Raw genomic sequence first — 18,883 nt, forward strand, 5'->3', positions numbered from 1 at the left:
GACTCCATAGAAAAACAGCTCCAATTACATCCGTAATGGACGCAGCGAAAGACGCCTGCACATGCCATTACGGCTGAAATTACGGTGCTGTTTTCTCCTGAATACAGCACCGTAATTTCAGCCATAACGGACGCTGCCGTGTGAACATACCCTCAGGGCTTAAAATGTCAGGGGAAATAGCCCCAATACATATGTGTCCACCCAAAAAAAAGTGTGTATATGAGACAGCATAGCATATCTATAGCACTACGACCCTATAAACTATGGATAGGATTAGATACAGTGGCTCAGCAGACAGTATCACACATGATAGGATTAGATACAGTGGCTCAGAAGGCAGTATCACACATGATAGGATTAGATACAGTGGCCCAGCAGACAGTATCACACATGATAGGATTAGATGCAGTGGCTCAGCAGACAGTATCACACATGATAGGATTAGATACAGTGGCTCAGCAGACAGTACCACACATGATAGGATTAGATACAGTGGCTCAGCAGACAGTACCACACATGATAGGATTAGATACAGTGGCTCAGAAGGCAGTATCACACATGATAGGATTAGATACAGTGGCTCAGCAGACAGTATCACACATGATCGGATTAGATATAGGGCCCAGCAGACAGTATCACACATGATAGGATTAGATACAGTGGCTCAGCAGACAGTACCACACATGATAGGATTAGATACAGTGGCTCAGCAGACAGTATCACACAAGATACGATTAGATACAGGGCCCAGCAGACAGTATCACACATGATTGGATTAGATACACAGCTCAGCAGACAGTATCACACGATTGGATTAGATACAGGGCCCAGCTCGCTGTCATTGCGTCTCCAGCGCTGGACCCAGGATAGGTAAGAATAATAATTTTGCTTCTTTATGTGTTACTGATTATTTTTGTGTGTTTTTTTTACAGGTTCGGTTGTTGGACTTCGGATTCGAGGACTTCAATGACGCCGTTTTTTTTATTCTCAATAAAATGGTTAATGAGGGTTGTGTTTTTTTATTTCAATAAAATATTTTTTCTATGTGCTTGTATCTTTTTAAACTTTATTATCACCGCCTTAGTAATGGCCGCTGGCTGATTGACAACCTCCATTACTAAGGCGGGGCTTAATGTTAGCAGGTGCAGAGGCTACACAACCCCCATTATTACCCCGGTACCCACCGCCACCAGGAGTACTGGGAAGAGCCGGGTACGAACCAGTACCCGACCATCTGTAGTGACGGTCAGGCACCGGGGTGGCCGCAGGCTGGTAGTATTAGGCTGGGGAAGGCCAAAAACAGTGGCCCTTCCCACCCTTGTAATGCTGCCTGCTGCTGTGTTGTATCTGGCTGGTTATGAAAATTAGGGGGGACCCCACATCGTTCTTTCCAATTTTTTTTTTTTTTTTTTTAAATGACGTGGGGTCCCCCCCATTTTTCATAACCAGCCAGATACAATAAAGCAGCAGCAGCCTAGCATCACCAGGGTAGGAAGGGCCACTGTTTTTGGCCTTTCCCCTCCTGATAATACCAGCCTGCGGCCACCCCAGTGGCCGACCATCACTACAGATGGTCAGGTACTGGATCGTACCCGGCTCTTCCCAGCACCCCTGGTGGCGGTGGGTACCGGGGTAATAAAGCGGGTTAGTGTTAGCCTCTGCATCGGCTAACACTAAGCCCCGCCTTAGCAATGGATGCTGTCAATCAGCCGGCGGCCATTACTAAGGCGGTAGTAATATAGTTTAAAAAAAAACACAGACATAGAAAAAATATTTTATTGAAATAAAAAAAAAACCCACACAACCCTCATTAACCATTTTATTGATAATAAAAAAAAAAGCCGTAATCGAAGTAGTCCTGGAATCCGCCGTAGTCCAACGACCGAACCTGTAAGAAAACACACAAAAAATGATTAGTAACATGTGTGTTAGGCTTAGATACAGGGCCCATGTGTGATACTGTCTGTGGGACCCTGTATCTAAGCCTACCACAACATAGGCTTAGATACAGGGTCCAGCAGACAGTAATCTTATACAGTATAAGATTACTGTGTGCTGGGGCCCTGTATCTAAACCTACAGTGTGGTAGGCTTATATACAGGGCCCATCAGACAGGATCACACATGGGCCATGTATCTAAGCCTACCATGTGATTGGCTTAGATACAGGGCCCAGCAGACAGGATCATGCATGGGCCATGTATCTAAGCCTACCATGTGATTGGCTTAGATACAGGGCCCAGCAGACAGGATCACACAATCTGTGATCCTGTCTCATGGGCCCCCTAAGCCTGCTACATCGTGCTACAGTCCCTAAACATTGATGGCCTGTCCTCAGGATAGGCCATCAATAGCTGATGTGTCTCTCGGGACCCGCAAATCAGCTGTTTTGAAGGGGCCGCAGCACTCGTACGAGAGCTGCGGCCCCTTCATTTCACTACTCGCTCACACTGTGAATCGCCGACACGGATTCACAGTGTGACCGGAATGAAGTGACAGGAATGAAGGGGAGCAGCTCTCGTACGAGTGCTGCGGCCCCTTCAAAACAGCTGATTGGCGGGTCCCGGACCCCGCCAGTCAGGGCTAACCTTACTTTCCTCTTCGGCCGTGGCGGGAGTTCTGTCGTCTCGATGCTGTGCGCGGCGCATAGCGCTGTGACGTCAGGACCTCCGCTGCCATCCGGAACCAGGAAGGTAAGTAAAGTATGTTACTATAGTAACAGGGGCCCGCGGCCCGAGTTACTATAGTAACTTTTTATTGATGTGGTGCGGGGGGCCGTGGGCCCCCCTGGCTTCGGGGCCCGCTCGCAATTGCGACCGCTGCCACCCCTATAGCTACGCCAGTGGTTGTTTCCTAGTTTATCTATGTGATGGCCTCCTAGTGTGTTTCCTGTTCCTTTACTTGTACCTGTTCCAGTTCCTGTTCCTGTTCCTTGCATGCCATACCATCCTGGTCGAGCACTGTGTTGTGCCAAAGTCGTGTCGTGATGTATCCACGTCTGACCTGCTTCACCTCGCCTAATGTCTACCTGCTGCCTAGGTCCAGCCGAGCCTGCCCTGCTGCTGTCTGAACTGCCACAGGTACCTATACGAACTATAGACTTTCACCTGCATCCTTTTGTCCAGCTGCCTTACCGCCAAGGCGGTACGGCCCAGTGGGTCCACAGACCCTTCGTGACAGTGACTCTGTCTACTAGAAAGATATATTACAAAATTAGCACAGCATTTTGAACATACAAAAAAAAAAAAAAGCAAAGGGGTATTCAAGGACAGTCATTCCCTTTAAGGTAGTGATAAATGTGTCCTTACATTTTCCACAGCAGGAAATGGCATATTTGTACATTTTTCTATTAAAAAATTATTAATAATCATTGTTTTTTTTTTTGTTAAGTTACTGTAACGGCTGCCACACCGTTCCCTGCTGCTTCCATGGCCTCTGCTCCGGTTCCTGCACCCTCCATTCCCTCATGCTCGTCCCGAGCTCCACTCACCCGATCCAGACGCTCTGCAGGCTCTGGGCGTCGTCAGGTAACTGCATCTCTCACCTCCCTCCACGGCCATCATCCACTATGTGCGGCTGCAGCCACTAGAGGGTGCACGCGCTGACGCTTCCCTTCTTTAAGGGCAGGCGTGTGTCAAAATCCTAAGACTTTCTATTTAAGGACCCGTCTCCCTCAGATCTTTGCTTGTTCAACCAAGTTATCCCTGTGAGCTTCCCTGTACCCAGTTTTCCCTGTTACCTTACCTTCTGCCTTTGTCTGGATTTCCCGTTGTGACCGCTGCCTGAACTTGTACTATCCTTGCCTGTCGCCTGCCTTGACCTATTGCAATCCATAACCGTAACGACGTCTGCTGCCTGTCCTGACTTCTGGCCTATTCATCTGACTGCCTCTAAACCTGCTGTGCCAATCGTTGCCCTGGGTTACAAGCACCATCTCCCAGACGACACAGAGGATCCACAAACAAACCAGTGAGAACCGTGATCGTTACATCTCCTTTATCTTTATATGTTGTTTGAATCAAATATCCAAATTTGTTACAAAATTTAAAACTTTACAATGGGTGTCCTTACTTTCTTACATCTGCATTGGAGGCTTTGTTAGGGACCTCCGTCGCAGATCCAGCCGAGATTACCTTCAGGTAAAACCACGAACACTCCAATGGAACCCATTAAAGAGCCAGCCACCGGTGGTGCAATCGAACCGTTGCTTCCATTATTCCCTTGTTCTGCTACTCTGATGGAGCAAAACAACGGAATCGCCCGACGCGGATGTGAACAGGGCTTTATATGCAATAAAAATGTGAACATTTACAGACATATGATCCTCTGGACTCTTCTAACTTATTACGTCCTACAATGCTGTTGTACTTTGCTCCTTGTTATAGGTCTGCTGCTTTGGTGTCATCGCCTCTTATATAAACAGGTAAAAATAGTCTAACTGAACTGTATTAGTTCATTGTTATGCCCCTAACTACCAGGGTGGCAAGCATAGCAGCTGCTAGGGAGCCCGGCATCCAGGGGGCCCATCTCAACTAATGGTGAAGTGCAGTTTCTGTGAAGCATAGAAGGGGTGAGTGAAACGGAGCAGAGGACAAGTGAATGAAGATCACTGAGTAGTGTTCGCCACCTATGGCGCTATTGAGAGTAGTGTGCAAATGATGGTTTAAAACGAAAAACAATGTGCTGCCTTTCATTTTACGGATGAACGGTGAGCACTACCCTTTGGTGTATTGGTGACGCAATGGCGTTTGTCTCATAGGTATAGGGTATTTATTTACAGGAGCCTAATGTAACTAAATGTTGCCTCCCTGTACAGTTGGGCAGCAGAGTACTGTACATGGTAAGGTGGGTCCTGGATTGAGAACCGCACAGAGGATGGGGGTTGAGGTAGAGGGGGGCACACTCTGAAACCCCTTTCTTGGTAGTCAAGAAAGTTTGTCCAGGAATAGAAAATTGAGGAGATATGGCGCATTCTTGGGATGCATTTAAATATTGCAATTTTTCCTATGATCCAAAATCATTGACCCTAAATAAATAGATGTAACATTTAATGGAAATCTGCGCCATAAGAAAAGCTATCTGACAAAATATTTTAATTGTAGTTTCTACAGATCAATATCAAATGAATGTTTCCAAAAGTCTATGTAGATTTGTATCCATTACAAGGCAGCAAAGAGGACGGGACCTGCTTGTAAAAGGTATTTATTACAACTAAATTTATTATAAAAAAAGGTTTTCTGTATTATTCAAATCTCATCATAGTGAGGGAAAGAAAGCCCGTGGGGCACAATGATCCACAACTCATAAGACAACTCACAGTGTAAGGCCTTATTTACATGAATGTGTGCGTTTTACGTGTGTAAAAAAAGGCAGCGTTTTGCAGTTCCGTGTGTCATCAGTGTTTGGTGCGTGTCTGCGTTATTTTTGCGCGAATGACATCCTTATGTCACGTGGTTTTGTCGTATGCAAAATGAAATGAAGGAGGTGGTTTTCATTTTCTCTTCATTTCTTTAACAACTGTTGTGCGAATCACACACAGCACACTGATGTGCGTCCGTGTGCTTTCCGTGATTTTCACGCACCCCTTGACTTCAATGGGTGCGTGATGCGCAAAAAACGCTCAAGTATAGGACATGCAGTGAGTTTTACGCAGAGGATACACGCTGCGTGAAAAACACGGAATGTCTGAATGGCCCCATTGACTTACATAGGTGCGTGCGACACGTGTGATTTTCACGCACGTATCACGGACGTGAAACACGTTCGTGTAAATAAGCCCTAAACCACATCTCATAAGGTCCTGTTCACACTGAGTATTTTGCAGGCAGAAAAAATCTGCCTCAAAATTCCTTGAGGAATTTTAAGGCGGATCTTGACCAGCTTGGACTTTCTTGCTGCGGTCTTCGCCGCGTTTTTCACCGGCGGCCTTTGAGGACTGCAGGCAAAAATCGCAGCGACAAAACGCTATTTTCGAAAAGGAAGAACATGCCGCTTTTTTTCCCCACGAGTGGGAGACGGTTTCAGACGATTTTTGGCGCTGACTCCTACGCAGTTTCCGCATCAAAATTAGCGCCAAAAAAACTCTGTGTGAACTGGGCCTAAGACTTTGTACAAATCTGCCCAATAAGAGCCCTAAGCAGAATCTGTCCCTTACATGTGACGTAGAGATGAGAAGTGCTGGAGTCTGTTCTAGCCTGCACAGGTAGGAGCTGTGGACAAGGTGACACAATACATGGCATGCAGTTATAGGGAGGGAGGCACGCTGTTTCATATCTGTACTTCCATATAACACAGGTTTTAGTGACTATATAAAGTATATAAAATATTTAACTTATTTAAAGTACAAAAATTAATCAAAGAGGAAGGGGGTATGCTCCTCCAACCTTCGGCCTGCATTACATAAGGTTTGGTAAGTGAAGCAATGAGGCGTACAAGGGTTAGTAATTTCGCTTCTTGTATGTATTACGCCATCAGCTAGAAAAGTTCTGTAATAATCTGTACAGCCAAATATATTTAGTTCAGCAGGCCGAACACATGTCAATATTATCCGATCCGGCCAGCATTGCTGATTGAGAATAATATCTGAACCAGTTATGATGGATCATGGAATTAAGTTTCGTCCCGGTAGCTTCCAGTCAATCATCTTAATTTTCCTCTGTTAAGATCATTATTGATTATTGTTGGGTCTATGCAGGGGGTGGACATACCATTGGTGAAAACTGTGCAGCTATACAGGGGCCCAGTAGGTCGGGGGGCCCACTGCCACCTTAAGGCTGGGTTCACACGTGGCGGAATTTCACTTGAATTCCGCTGCGGACACTCCGCAGCGTTAATCCACAGCGGAGCCGTTTCTCCATTGACTTCCACTTAAATTTAGAAGTGTTCGTTTAGACGATGCATAAAATTCCGCTGCGGAGCATAGGCTGCGGAGCGGAATTTGGTGTCCGCAGCATGCTCTGTCTGTTGCGGAGCAGTGGCGGACTGGTTGCGGACTCATGGCGGAATTTCTCCATTGACTTCAATGGAGATTCTAAATTCTGCAATGAAGTCCGCAGCTGTCATGCACATGTTATGTGTGCTGCGGATGCGTCTTGCTTTTTTAACATGACATTTCTTCATTCTGGCTGGACCTATGTATTTCTAGGTCTACAGCCAGACTGAGGAAGTCAATGGGGCTCCCGGAATTACGGGAGCGTTGCTAGGAGACGTCAGTAAATAGTCACTGTCCAGGGTGCTGAAAGAGTTACGCGATCGGCAGTAACTGTTTCTGCACCCTGGACAGTGACTTCCGATCCCAATATACAGCAACCTGTCAAAAAAATAGAAGTTCATACTTACCGAGAACTCCCTGCTTCTGTCTCCAGTCCGGCTTCCCAGGATGACGTTTCAGTCTAAGTGACGGCTGCAGCCAATCACAGGCCAATCACAGGCTGCAGCGGTCACATGGACTGCCGCGTCATCCAGGGAGGTCGGGCTGGATGCCGAAAGAGGGACGCGTCACCAAGACAACGGCCGGTAAGTATGAAATTCGTTTACTTTCACTAGGGAAAGTTCTGTCCCTTCTCTCTATCCTGCACTGATAGGGAGAAGGGAAGCACTTTTTCCGCAGTCCGCAGCAGCTAGTCCGCATCAATTTACTGCACATTTTGGGCAGATCCGCAGCCGTAATCCGCAACCCGGATTAGGTGCGGCATTGATGCGGACAGTTGCGGAGGAAATCCGCCACGTCTGGCCGTGCGCTTAAAGCAGTTTTTTACTGTCTATTGAATTGCAGGTATGGACTGAGCTGTTGACAATGGTTCAGAATTATTGATGAATTGTTAGAGACATGATGGCGGGGTGCTCATTGCTGAGCTAATGGAGTGTAAGGGCCCATATACTGTTCTTGCACAGGGGCCCTCTGCGGTCTATGCCCACAACTGGTTCTATGGCTAGCTTTATAGAAAAATGGCATCTGGAGGTGGACAGTAGGTGGTGAGATCTCTCCTCAACACCTACTGTATGGTGAGACATCGTCCTGTGTTCAGACATCTCTGTGTCATCAGCAAAGTGTTGGTCTGATCCTTCATTTCTATAAGAAAAAGATCTGTGAACTGTAAAAAAAACGTTTCTTTAACATTTTGGAAAATCTCCTCAAGGGTAGGAACATACACAGCGTAAACACTGTGGATTTTCCGCAACTGATTAATTGAGGAAACTCCGCAGCGTTTTACAGTAGCAGCAGTGTGGGTAAGATTTCAACAAATCTCGTCCCCACACTGCGGAAAAATGCAGCCGAAAAAAACGCACATAAATTGACCTGCAGTGCGTTTTTTACAACCGCAGCATGTGAATTAATGCTGCATAATCGCAACTCTTCTGCTGCGGGTTTTCGAATTGAATTCAATGGGGTGCTTAAACCCGCAACAAAGTGGTGTGTGTTGCGATATTTGCGGCGGAATCACAGCGACTCCGCCGCAAAAATCGCAAGTAAGAAAAAAAAAAATAGGGTTATACTTACCCAAAGTTCCCTGCTACTTCTCCAATCTGGCCTCCCTGGATGACGTTGCAGGCCATGTGACCGCTGCAGCCAATCACAGGCTGCAGCGGTCACATGGCCTGCAACGTCAGCCAGGGAGGCCGGAGCAGACGTCAGAGGAGGGAGGGGGTAAGTATGAATGAATTTATGTCCCAAAAAATGCACCATTTTGGTGCGGTTTTTCGGACCGGACTCCATGCGTAGCTTGACGCAGTGTATCTGCCGTGAATATGCTGTGTGTGTTCCTACCCTTAATATCAAACACTTATCTTGATATATGGACTGATACTTATTCTGATTATTCCATTCAGCTTAAAGAGGACCCGTCAGCTCTCCTAACAACTGGGTGTTACCATTCCCCTTGTCAATGTGCGTGCCCCTATACTTTCTCACACTGTCCAATCAGGGCTGACACTGTCCGGCTTTGTAGAGACACACGCCATTGACAAGTGGAACGGTAATTCTCAGTTATCAATATATTCATACATTTCCAGCAGGAATAACAGAGGAATGGCACAATGCAGAGTTGTAGGAAAAGGTGCAGAATTGTTATTAGTATTTGCTAAGAGATACATGTCAGGACAGACAGTTAGATAATGATATAACAGATTTTTTGGAAGTTCTGATGTATTTATACCCTTGGGCGTATGGTGCGTTGTATATAGGATAACATAGGGGTTGTCAGTCTATTCATTCTGTGTATTAATTCTACATAGCCCTGTTCACACACACTAGGTTTACTTACACCTTGCGGGCAGCATACACTTTGTTTCTTTGACATATATTTATGAACGTGTTGTCCAGGTTTCCCATTAAGCACAGCGATGGCAAGTGAAGGTTCTTCTCTACAAAAAGAAGATGCAGGGGATGAATTCTTAAAAGAGGCTTTCAAGATACTAATAGCGGAGGCTGTACAGAATGGTACAGATAGGAATCATAAGGTAAGAACTACATTCATTATGTAAATACTGCTTGTTATAGAGATGATCCATTGTTTTAACCCCTTGAAAAATAGCCCATTTTTGTCCTTAACCTCTTCCCGCGCTGCGCCGCAACTGGAAGTCCTGGAGAGGGCTTGCTTCCCGCACCAGGACGTACAGTTGCGGAGCAGTTCCCGGCACACACTGTCTAACGAACAGTGTCCGGGAACCGGGAGATCAGCTGTCCCTGACAGCTGACACTCCAGTCTTGCCGGCCAGCGGACCATCGCCACTGATTTCAGTAATTAACCCCATAAATGCGACGACGGACTGCGATCGCCGCATTTAAGGGGTTTGAAGCACATCGGCAGCCCCCACTAAGTGATTGTGGGGGCTGCCGATGCTTCTTGTGGCAATCTAAGGCCAGACAATGGCCTCCGGGTTGCCATGTATGGAAGCCTAGGAGGAGCAGCCGGAGGCTGGTACGCGAAGGGTTCCTGTCAAGTCACAATGACAGTTAGAATACATTACACTACGTAGGTAGTGCAATGTACTCTAGCCGCGATTAAAGCTGCAAGTCTCGTAGTCCCCTAGTGGGACAAGTAAATAAAGTTTAAAAAAAAGGCAATAAAAATGTTTTAACAAAAGTGTAAAAATAAAAGTTATAAGTGACATAAACAAAAAATGCTTTTTTTTCCTATAATAAGGCATTTATTATAGGAAAAAAATGAACACGTTAAAAAAAAAGTACACATATTTAGTATCACCGCGTTCGTAACGACCCAAACTATAAAACTATAATGTTGTTTTTCCCGCACGATGAACACCCCCGAAAAAATATACTAAAAAACATTGTCAGAATTGCTTGTTTTTGGTCAGCCGGCATGCAAAAAATTTAATAAAAAGTGATCCAAAAAATTGCATGTACCCCAAAATGGTACCAATGAAAAGTACAGATTGCCCCGCAACAAATAAGCCCTCACACAGCTCCGGTGGTGAAAAAATAAAAAAGTTCTGGCTCTCAGAATATGGCGATGCAAAGTGTCCAAAAGTGGATAACATTGGGTGCCATTTATCAGTGCGACACTGGCCACATATCTGTGAATTATTATTTATTTACCACATTATTATACCCTCTTATTATGCACTGATGTTCTCTGCCCAGTTTACATATGCCCCCACATTATAAACTGAAACACCAAATAAAACTACTACCAAGCTAAATCTGTGCTCCAAAGGCAAAATGGGCCTCCCTCCCTTCTGAGCCCTGCAACGTGCCCAATCAGCAGTTTGCGCCCACATATATGGCATCGCCATACCCAGGAGAACCCGCTTAACGTTTTATGAGGTATTTGTCTTCAGTGGCACAAACTGGGCACGACATATTATGCACTAAAATGGCATATCAGTGGAAAATTGCAATATTCACACCATCCGCTGTGCATTAACCCCTTTGCGCACTATGACTTAATCGCACGTCATGGTGCGGGGGTTGATGTATGGAACCAGCTCACGTGCTGAGCCCGCTCCATACGCTGCGGGTGTCAGCTATGTAATACAGCTGACACCCAGGACTAACAAACAGGAACAGCGATCGTGTGGTTATAGAAGCCTGTAAAAATAACAATATACTGCAATACATTAGAATTGAAGTATATTGTACCAGCGATCCAATGATCGCTGGTTCAAGTCCCCTAAGGGGACTAATAAAATGTGTAGAAGAATTAAAGTTATTACTAGTGAGAAAGAAAAAAGTTCAAAGCTAAAAAATCCCCCTTTTCCCATTTTTCTTCTGTATTGTAAAAAAATAAACAAAATTGGTATCGTTACGTCCGTAAAAGGCCAAACTATTACAATATACCATTATTTAACTCGCACGGTGAACACCGTAAAAAAAACGTAAATAATTTGAACCGAAAAAAATCGCTGTTTTTTTTGTCACCTTAGCTCTCAAAAAAAATGTAATACAACTTTTTGATCACTTTTTATGTACCAAAAAGTGGTACCAATAAAAACTACAGCTCGTCCCGCAAAAAATAAGACCTCCCACCGCTCAATTAACCGAAAAATAAAAAAGTTACGGCTCTCAGGATGTGGTGAAACAAAACAATTTTTATTTTAACAAATAGATTTTTATTTGTAAAAGTAGTATAATCTAAAAAAAAATATATAAATTTGGTATCACCGTAATTGTATTGAGCCGCAGAATAAAGTAAAGCTTTTGTTTTTACTGTACGGCGAAAGACGTAAAAACGAAACCCCCAAAAAATGGAATCAGATTTTTTTCCAATTTCAGCCAGCAAAGATTTTTTTTTCAGTTTCCCAGTACATTTTCTTTATACTTTAAATGGTGTCAATAGAAACTACAATTCCTCCCGCAAGAAATAAGCCCTCACAGCACTGTACTGACGGAAAAAGAAAAAAGTTATGGCTCTTGGAAGGCGGGGAGTGAAAAACAAAAATAAGAAAGCAAAAAATGGATTAATCCTGAAAGGGTTAATTCATTTCTAATGAAAAAAAATGTATGACCCCATGTGGGGTATTTACGTACTCGGGAGAAATTGCTTTACAAAAATTGGTTGTTTTTTTCTCCTTTATCCCTTGTGAAAATGAGAAAATTCAACATTTTAGTGGGAAAAATGTTGATATTAATTTTCGCGGCCTAATTCTAATAAATTCTGCAAAAGACCTATGGGGTCTAAATGCTCACTATACCCCTAGAAAACTTCCTTGAGGGGTGTTACCAAAATGGGGTCACTTTTGGGGGGTTTCCACTGTTTTGGCACCACAAACCTGACATGGTGCCTAAAATATATTCTAAAAAAAAGGAGGCCCAAAATCCACCAGGTGCTCCTTTGCTTCGGAGGCCGGTGCTTCAGTCCATTAGCGCACTAGAGCCACATGTGGGATATTTCTAAAAACTGCAGAATCTGGGAAATAAAATATTGAGTTGCATTTCTCGGGTAAAACCTTCTGTCTTACAAAAAAAAAATGTATTAGAAATGAATTTCGGCAAAAAAAAGAAATTTGTAAATTTCACCACTACTTTGCTTTAATTCCTGTGAAGCGCTTAAAGGGTTAAAACACTCTGTGAATGCTAATTCGAATACCTTGAGGGGTGCCGTTTTCAAAATGAGGTGATTCATGGGGATTTTCAAATATTTAAGGCCCTCAAAGCCACTTCAGAACTGAACTGGTCCCTGAAAGTGGTAAAAGTACAATATACTGCAATACTTACAGTAAGTATTGCAGTATATTGTACCAGCGATCTAAACATCGCTTTTTCAAGTCCCCTAGTGGGACTAAAAAACAATGTCAAAATTAGTTAAAATTTGTACATATATAGAAAAAAATATATTAAAAGTAAAAAAGAAAAATCTTTTCCAATTTATCCCCTAAATTAATGTAAAAAAAAACCCACATCATTGCTATCGCCGCATCCATAAAAGTCAAAGTTATTGCAGTATAACATTAGTCATCCCGCATGGTAAATGATGTTAGAAAAAATAAAAATGCCAGAATTGCTGTTCTTTGATCACTACCCCATAACATGAAATCAAAAGTGATCAAAAAGTTGTACCATGTGCCGTTTAATAATACTGGGTTGTTCTTATGTGGCAGACATTGGGCCCTCTCAGGCACCAGGGGGAGTCTGTGGTTGCTACCTCTGTATTTCCTATAGTTACTCTGCTTACAATATCTAATATATTAGAGTGAATGCTACTTTTAGTATTTCGTTTTAGTGTATTTGTTTTTATTCACGAGCCATGATTACCGAATTGTAGTAAAAATTCTGGTTATTTCAGTATTGCGTAATCCTGGCAACGTTCTCTGCTTCTCTTGATGTTGTAGGTCTGCGAATGGATGGAACCCGAAGAGCTGAAAAGAGTCCTTGATTTTAATCTACGGAGTGAAGGAGAATCTCAAGAAGTTTTGTTGGGTTACTGCAAAGACATCATCAGACTGAGTGTTAAAACAGGTTTTTCGGATGACCTCCAATCCATAGTCCTGTAATGTGATTGGATAATTGTTTAATGATAATATAAAAAACGTAGGTTTATTAACATACTATAATCTTTAGGGCATCCACGATTCTTCAATCAGCTTTTCTCAGGGTTGGATCGCCATGCTTTTACTGGCAGGATCATAAGTGAGGCCTTGAACACCAGTCAGTAAGTGTCAGTAATCTTCAATATAGTATGTAAATGATGAAGGAATTGAGGAGGGATCAGAAATGGAGATGTTTCAAATATTGGTCCTCTACCTAAAATTTGTTTCTGTCAATCTTGTCCATGTACTGAAGTTGTGTGAGGCAGAGAGTGAGGAGAGGACAATTCATTATTACATTTTAGTACAAGTCATTATTTTAACCCCTACCTGCCGCAACAATGTTTTGTTTTTTTCAGGGTTTTTTTTCTCCCCTGCCTTCCAAAAGCCATAACTTTTTTTTTTCATGGGACAAGTTGTAGTTTTTAATCACCCCATTTAATGTACCATATAATGTATTGCGAAACTTTTAAAAATTGTGAGGGGGGATGGAAAAAAACCAGCAATTTCTTTCTTGATTTTGGGTTTTGCTTTTACGGAGTTCACAATGCGATAAAAATTACATGTTAACTTTATTCTGTGGGTCAATACAGTTACAGCGACACCAACGTTTTGTGTCGCCATATTCTGAGACCCATATCTTTTTTCTGTCAATGGAACAGTGTGAGGGATGGATTTTTTTGCAGGCCGAGCTATAGTTTTTATTGGTACCATTTTGGGGTACCTACAACTTTTTGATAACTTTTTATTCCACAATTCTGGCTTTTTTTTTTTTTTTTTAATGCCATTTACCGTGCAGGATAAATTATATTATATTTATTTATTTTGGACTGTGTCGATACCACTTTTTTTTTTACCAACTATTTTTTTAATATTTACATTATTTTATTGATGAAATGGGAATTTTTAAAAAGTTTTAATATTTTTTTGTATATTGTTCAAAACTTTAATACATTTATTATTATATGTATTCATATGTAAATTATGTGTGTTTATGGTAAATAGATTCTTGTCAATATGCCTGACATGACTTTGGTGGTCCATTTCTTTAAGTAGACTACTGGTCCTCTGTTCCCCCATACTCGTACTTACTAAAAGCTTAGCAGCCTGCTGTAAAAGTTTCTTCTAGTATTTCTATGAACTCATAGATCATGTATCCATCCTTCAGATACACCTATGAGGTTGCTCCTGTTTTTGTCCTGATGGAAGATGAAGTACTAAAAACAATGAGAAGCTTTATAGGGTGGAAAACTGGTGATGGGATATTTTGCCCAGGTATTGTGATATCGGTACATTACAACAATGTTTGGAACAGTCATATCTGTGTCTTCCTCAACCACATTGCATGTGTTTTTGCATTTTCTTTTTGCAGGCGGCTCAATTTCTAATATGTATGCCTTGAATGTGGCTAGATTTCAGCGCTTTCCACAGTGCAAAGAAAAGGGTCTGCATGCCCTGCCCAGACTGGTGGTATTTACATCACAAGAGGTGAGAAGATGAGACTTTTTGACTTTATAAAACGTATGCGTTAGAGTACTGATGCACCATCAATGAGGCAAGGTGAGAACTTATTTTATTTCCTACTGCTTGTATCGCGGCAACATATTCCGCAATACTGTACAACGGGGCTCACAATCTAAATTCCCTATCTCAAACACACATATGCACTGGGTTTATTGTCAAAGTAAGACTATTGGTATGTTTTTTGAGTGGAGGAAACAACATACAAACTCCATGCAGATGATGATGACTCCAGTGCAGCATAGCAACAGTGCCAACTACTGTGCCGCCATGCTGCTAGGAAGTTCACATCAGGCTACATCCTTCCCTGACTATTGCCACCAATATCATCTAAGACTTCGAACCAAGCCTTCTAGTGATTGACACGTCAAGCACTTCTTGCCAGCTCCCCCAAAAGCATGAAATAAAAAGGAAAATAATAAACATGCTTGCTGCAGCACTGGGATTAAGAAATTCTGGCATGGTGTCTCATTCTCAGGGGTTCCCTTGGGGGGTTTACTGGTACCCAGAAACACCTGCCTTGAGATGGGAACCACATAACTAGAGTAAAACGATGAAATGCTTTTTGCCTGCAGCTACAACTAGGGGGAGCTCCTCACACATGGATTAATACAGCTTAGTATTCAGTTCAATGGGAGCTGTATAAATCAGAACGCAGCGGCCTTTCTCAGAATGGTATCACTTTATGGCTGTGTGAGGGGATTTAGGGCTCTGTATAAAAAAAAAAGAAGAGCACCGAGCACTACAAAGATCTCTTATGAAATTAATGGGCACAGGATTTGGACCTTTTTAGATACAATAAAATGATATGTAGGCTTTAGCCCTATAGACCACCACAAACAAGACCATTAACCCCTTCACCATCCTAAACCACCAGGAATAATAGGTGTTAACCTCTAACCACAATAAACTGTTAGTGTTTTATGTATGGACTATACATTTGCATTCTTTTCTAGTCTGTTTCTTGGGTCTATAGCTCGCTTTGAATAGTACGTTTCTCACCTCCTTAATTTGCTATGAAGAATTGGTTGACAATTTACCAACTTTTGTAAGATTCAGCTCATTTTGGAATCTGCTGATATTTATTAGGATAAAGTACTCAGTGTTCTGTTTACTCAGTGATCGTGCTATTAATATACCATTTTCAATCCTGATTGTAATTTGAAGATAAAAATATTAATTTCTGGCTGCAAGACGGACATGCTACATCTGCTGATTATTTTGTAAAATGGATCTTGAGCACCTCCTAGGGGTCCATTTATTAGTTGTACTTTCTAGTACTGTACTGTCTAGCTGTCTAGGCCAATGTTCTTCAACCTACCACATTATGGGGGGCCTCAAATAAGGATGTTCTGTGTCCACGGTTTGTAGCAGAGGCGGCCGCAAATATACTGCAACTCTCTATTGTACTGCAGGGGAGGTTTGGAAACAGCAGTGAGTGCGTGAATATCTAATATTCACTGGAATGGATGGAGATTGTGAATGTGCCCATCCCCTGCCAATCAGACATTTATGATATAACCAGTCAATATGCCACAAATACGCAAACTGAGAAAATCTCCTTTAAGTGGAGTCAGATTTTGATGTGCAGTCATTTTTTTCTTCATAATTTTTTAATGTTTTTGTCTCCTGTGAAAAACATTCTTTTCTTCATGGGAAAAATAGTGTGTGTGTGTGTGTGTGTGTGTGTGTGTGTGTGTGACTACCATTCTCTTTAATGGGAGTGCATCCGAAATGAAATTAATTAAAGTTAATTAAGAAGATTGTCATGTTTCCACTACATGAGCAACTCAATAGAACTGTAATGACAGAGTTAGGGAAACAGACAAGTGAGCCCTAATCTACCCGCCACTCAGTCCCTGCCTACTTGCAACGACCCGCCCTAGGCGACGGGGTACAACTGGGCGACGGTCCCTACACTCAGTAAGTGCACGACAGACAACCAGACAAGGAAACACAGAACAAAGGGAAACGGGGCGTGAGCAACAAGAGTAGTAAACGAGCCGAGTCAAACCAGGAGAGTACGAGGTGCCAAACGCAGAGCAGGAGAGTAGTGAACAAGCCGAGTCAAACCAGGAGTGCACGAGGTACCAAACGCAGAGCAAAAGAGTAGTCAGTAAGCCAGGGTCAATACGAAGCAGGGACAAGTAGTTCAAGAAGCTGCAGCATGGCCAGGAAACCAACAGAGAAGAATCACAAGCAAGGAGGAACAGGAAAGGCAGGTATAAATAGACAGAGGGCGGGAGCTAGCTCCATCTGGCCAGGCTGTGATAGGCTCTCCCACTCCTAAGCCTGCCATCCTGAGTGGTGGAAGATGGAGTCAGTCTCACAGACATAGAAGCAGGTGCAGACTGATTACCTATGGGCGTGGATACAGAAGCTGTGCCTGGCAGATCCTTAACAAGAACCATATATAAGTTTAGTTGTGTGATTAAAGGCCCTTTTACACTGGCCAATGATCGGGCGAACAAGCGTTCATACGCACTCATGTTCCCGGTTCTTTTTTGCCCAAAAAACGGTCGCTTGTTGGCAGCATATCTCCCCGTGAAAACTGTCGACAAAATGCAAAATGTGTGGGGACGACCGATCGTTTTGTCCCCATATATTCCGATCATTGCTTTGTTTAAATGGAGCAAAATAGCGCCGATCGATCATGGCTCGTTTACCAGGCAGAATATTTGCCCGTGTAAAAGGGCCTTGAGGCATGACTCAATAGTTGTGCATCAGTGTGTGACAGCAAAAGGTTGCTGCATGATGATGGCCACACAAAAGAAAACCAGACCAGACCCTTAATAGTTTTACCTCCTGGGCTGGATGGGACTGCACCGTAAAACAGACATTACAGTACTCAGCTTGTTCGTGTAGTCTGATGTCCTGCAGTGTCATGTACTGCTCTGCTTCGCGGGCTGCCAGTTGCCCACCAGTGGGTTAGGAGCACTGGTTTTAGGTTGGATGTACACATACCAACTTTTGTCATTAGCCATAGACAGAAACGTATACTAATATATAAATATCTCATAGAGAAATGGAAAATGTAATAAAGAATATATTTTTTAAGATTTTACTATAAGCAGTTGAAACATTAGACCTATTTGGAGTGAAATCTGCCAACAAAGCGAGACTAACACTGAATATGAGAGAAAGCCGGTTGTCAACTCTAAATTATTAAAGGGGTTCTCTGCTTTGGAGAAACCCTACTTGTTAGAAGGGTCCTTGAAAATAAGTTGATCACAAAGTCTCTCCCTCCTGGAACCCCCAGTGATCATCTGTAATCTGTGGGAAACCTGGCAGAAAGGCCCCCCCTACATTACGTTTGTTGCTCTAAGTTTGACGTAAATGCAGGGAAAAGCTTCCAAAGTATATGTTAAACGCAGGCTGTGACGGATGCCCTAACAGTGGGGAGAGACGCTCTTTGTAACCGCTCTCCACTATGGCCAAGATATAAGGATCCCGAATAGGGGAGCCCCACCCCACGCTATTAACTCAGAATTCCCTAATAGGTTATATGAAAATGGTTTTTTTCGAAATGTAACAACCCCTTTAAGAGTTAAATGTACGTAATTGCCATTTGTATATTTATAAAACAAAGCAAGTTTTGTACTGTATACATATATAGTGAGGAGCAAAATCCTACCACCCACTCCAGTACATTGTCCTCGTAGTGGTGCACAAAACAGTCATTGAGAACAGAGCGCTGAGAAATCTGTCTTTGCATAAGAACCATTAATACCAAGAATACGCCCGGCAGCATGGCAAATCACAGTCATAGGGTTCCATACAATGATACGTTTTGTTATATCATGTATAAAAACAGGGCACATTTTACTGGATCTTTCTTTTAAAGTGAGTTTGCTATTGCAGTTATTCATTAGGCAAAC

General features: G+C 42.9%; 1 protein-coding gene across 4 annotated transcripts in view; it reads left to right on the forward strand.

The window, feature by feature from the left end:
* The window catches only part of CSAD (cysteine sulfinic acid decarboxylase), a 59,692-nt gene that overhangs the window by 21,531 nt on the left and 19,278 nt on the right, over window positions 1-18,883 (forward strand). The window contains exons 2-10 of one of the 4 annotated variants that reach the window (XM_075851829.1): window positions 2,916-3,079; window positions 3,390-3,968; window positions 4,385-4,422; window positions 5,102-5,197; window positions 9,322-9,458; window positions 13,290-13,416; window positions 13,519-13,609; window positions 14,653-14,759; window positions 14,857-14,972. In XM_075851829.1, coding sequence (XP_075707944.1) covers window positions 5,122-5,197; window positions 9,322-9,458; window positions 13,290-13,416; window positions 13,519-13,609; window positions 14,653-14,759; window positions 14,857-14,972 — 654 coding nt within the window. In that variant the 5' untranslated portion in view covers window positions 2,916-3,079; window positions 3,390-3,968; window positions 4,385-4,422; window positions 5,102-5,121. The remainder of the gene's footprint in view (window positions 1-2,915; window positions 3,080-3,389; window positions 3,969-4,384; window positions 4,423-5,101; window positions 5,198-9,321; window positions 9,459-13,289; window positions 13,417-13,518; window positions 13,610-14,652; window positions 14,760-14,856; window positions 14,973-18,883) is intronic. The other 3 variants (XM_075851826.1, XM_075851827.1, XM_075851828.1) reach the window with 3 other exon arrangements.

The sequence above is a fragment of the Rhinoderma darwinii genome, chromosome 2 (assembly GCF_050947455.1).
Source record: "Rhinoderma darwinii isolate aRhiDar2 chromosome 2, aRhiDar2.hap1, whole genome shotgun sequence".
In the NCBI taxonomy this organism is placed as follows: Eukaryota; Metazoa; Chordata; class Amphibia; order Anura; family Rhinodermatidae; genus Rhinoderma; species Rhinoderma darwinii.